This window comes from Propithecus coquereli, unplaced genomic scaffold, assembly GCF_000956105.1.
Source record: "Propithecus coquereli isolate 6110/MARCELLA unplaced genomic scaffold, Pcoq_1.0 Scaffold178, whole genome shotgun sequence".
In the NCBI taxonomy this organism is placed as follows: domain Eukaryota; kingdom Metazoa; phylum Chordata; class Mammalia; order Primates; family Indriidae; genus Propithecus; species Propithecus coquereli.
In genome coordinates, this window is record NW_012142523.1 from 629,913 (window position 1) to 632,478 (window position 2,566).

Below are 2,566 nucleotides of genomic sequence, written 5' to 3' on the forward strand. Positions count from 1 at the left end.
GTGTTAAATATAATGCTATTATTCTGTAGAGATTGGCTGTGGACTGTCTGTGTATTCATTTCTTCCTTAATGCAGATATCTCTCTCATTGTTGTCTAATTTCTTTGTGACAGGACACTTGAATTAGTTTTAGTAGAAGAGAAATGGAGGAGCCATAGAACATTAAGGATGAATTCAGGAAGGCCTGAGACCATGGAAAACTTGCCTGCTCTCTACACTATTTTCCAAGGAGAGGTATATTCTTTTGTGCTTTGAAAACCATTTACGTTAATGATAGAATGAGAGTGAAAAGCAACTGGATTTGATGCCTCTGTCCACTTGAGACTATCTTGGGCATTATAGATTAAATGGGAAGGGCTAGTGGAGCATGTGGCTACCACTTACAGCTCTGCTAAGCTCCAAACATCTAACTGCATACTTGACATCTTCATTTGGATACCTCACAGCATCTCTAGTTTATGTTCTAAACTGAGTTGTGCATTTTCTCACTGCTGTGGTTTCATTGTGTACTCTAAAAAGCACATGTTGGAAACTTAATTCCCAATGCAATATTGTTGGGAGATGGGGCCTAAAGGGAGGTGTTTAGGTCGTGAGGGGTCCACCCTCATGAATGGATTAATACCAATTATAAAAAGGCTTGAGGTTGCAAGTTTCATCTCTTGCTCTCCTTTGCCCTCTTGTCTTCTGTCATGGGATGATGCAGCAAAAAGGCTCTTGCCAGATGCTGGCACTTCGATCTTGGACTTACCAGTCTCCAGAACCATGAGCCTAATAATTTTTTTTTCTTTATAAATTATCTAGTCTCTGGTATTCTGTTATAGAAACACAAATGGACAAAGACACCCAACAATTCTATTCTTCTAGTCTTTTCCATCTCAGCAAATGGAGCCATTATCTGTTCAGGAATTCAGGCTAGACACCTGGGTATCATCCTTGATTTCTCTACTTGATCTGATCTTGATTTTCCCTTCCACTTCAGTTTATCCACAAATCCTAATTCTATCTCTGGCCTATGTACTTCTTTATCCCTATGGCACCCTATTAGTTCAAGCTCTTCATCTCTTGCCTGGTCCTTAATGAGATCTCTACTTCTATTATAACCTTTCTCTAATCTGTTCTTCACATTGAAGCCAGGATAACATTTTAAAACCAGATTGGTTCAGAACCATTTTATGGCACAGGAAAAAATAAACCTCAAAACCCCAGATTGGACATGCTGCTTTCTCACAGCTCTTCAGAGGCCTCTCATTATAATTGAACACAAACTCATTTTCATGGCCCTTCCATGACTTGGCCCCTGCTTGATAATGTTGTTTTGTTCTACCCCACTCATAGTCCAGCCACACTGGCCTTCTTATATCTCTGAACCTTCTAAGCTCTTACTTTCTCTTCTGGACTTTTGTACATGCTATTTGTGTTAGTCTAGTTAGTCTGTTTGTGCTGCTATAACAAAATACCTGAGACTGGGTATTATAAAGAACAGAAATTTATTTCTCACAGTTCTGGAAGGCTGGGAAGTCCAAGACCAAGGCACCACCAGATTAGGTGTCCGGTAAGGGCCGCTCTCTGCTTCCAAGATAGCACCTTGCTCCTGCGTCTTACAGAGGGAACAAATGCTATGTCCTCAAGTGACAGAATGGACAAAAGGAGCAAACTCAAACCCTTTTTATAAGGCACTAATTCATTCATGAGGGCAGAGCCCTCATGGCCTAATCATCTCCTAAAGGCCCTGCCTCTTAATATCATTGCATTGGGGGTTAAGAGGTGGGGCCTTTGAGGATATGATTAAATTATAAGGGCTCTGCCCTTGTGAATGGGATGCCCTTATAAAAGAGGCTTCAGAGAGCTGCCTGGCCCCTCCGTTCCTTCTGCCATGTGAAGACATAGCAACAAGGCGCCATCTTGGAAGCAGAGAGTGAACCCTTATCAGACACCAGTCTTCTGGTGCTTTGATCTTGAACTGCCCAGCCTCCAGAACTGTGGGAAACAAATTTCTATTATTATAAATTATCTAGTCTATGGGGAAAGGGAAGAGTGCTCTGTCTATGCTGTCTAGTCTATGGTGTTTTGTTATAGCAGCAGGGATGGACTAAGACACTGTTCCTTCTGTCCACTTTCCCACCATCTTCCTTTCACCCTTTAGGTCTCAGCCCTAATGTTGTCTCCTCAGAGATTTTTTTACCCATCGTAAATAAATGGGTTCGTCCTGTATTGAATTGTGTACTTGCTTAATGTCTGTCTTTTTCATAAGATACAAAGCTCCATGAGGGTAGAACTTTGTCTGTTGTATATCTTTTTTTTTTTTTTTTGCCTAGGCTAGTGTGGTGGCATCATTATAGCTCACTGCAACCTCAAACTCCTGGGCTCAAGCGATTCTCCTGCCTCAGCCTCCTGAGTAGCCAGGACTATAGGAGTGTGCCACTACACCCAGCTAATTTTTTTAATATTTTGTAGAGAGGGCGTCTTGCTATGTAGCTCAGGCTGGTCTCTAACTCCTGGCCTCAAGCAGTCTTCCCACCTTGGCCTCCCAAAATGCTAGGATTACAGGTGTGAACCACTACATCCAG

At 42.0% G+C, this 2,566-nt stretch overlaps 1 protein-coding gene across 1 annotated transcript in view; it reads left to right on the forward strand.

Annotated features, from left to right (window-relative positions):
* ZCCHC17 (zinc finger, CCHC domain containing 17) overlaps nucleotides 1–2,566 on the forward strand; it is a 58,522-nt gene that overhangs the window by 11,917 nt on the left and 44,039 nt on the right. The window contains exon 2 of the mRNA XM_012642336.1: nucleotides 113–233. Within this exon, the coding sequence (XP_012497790.1) occupies nucleotides 168–233 (66 nt within the window). The 5' untranslated portion in view covers nucleotides 113–167. The remainder of the gene's footprint in view (nucleotides 1–112; nucleotides 234–2,566) is intronic.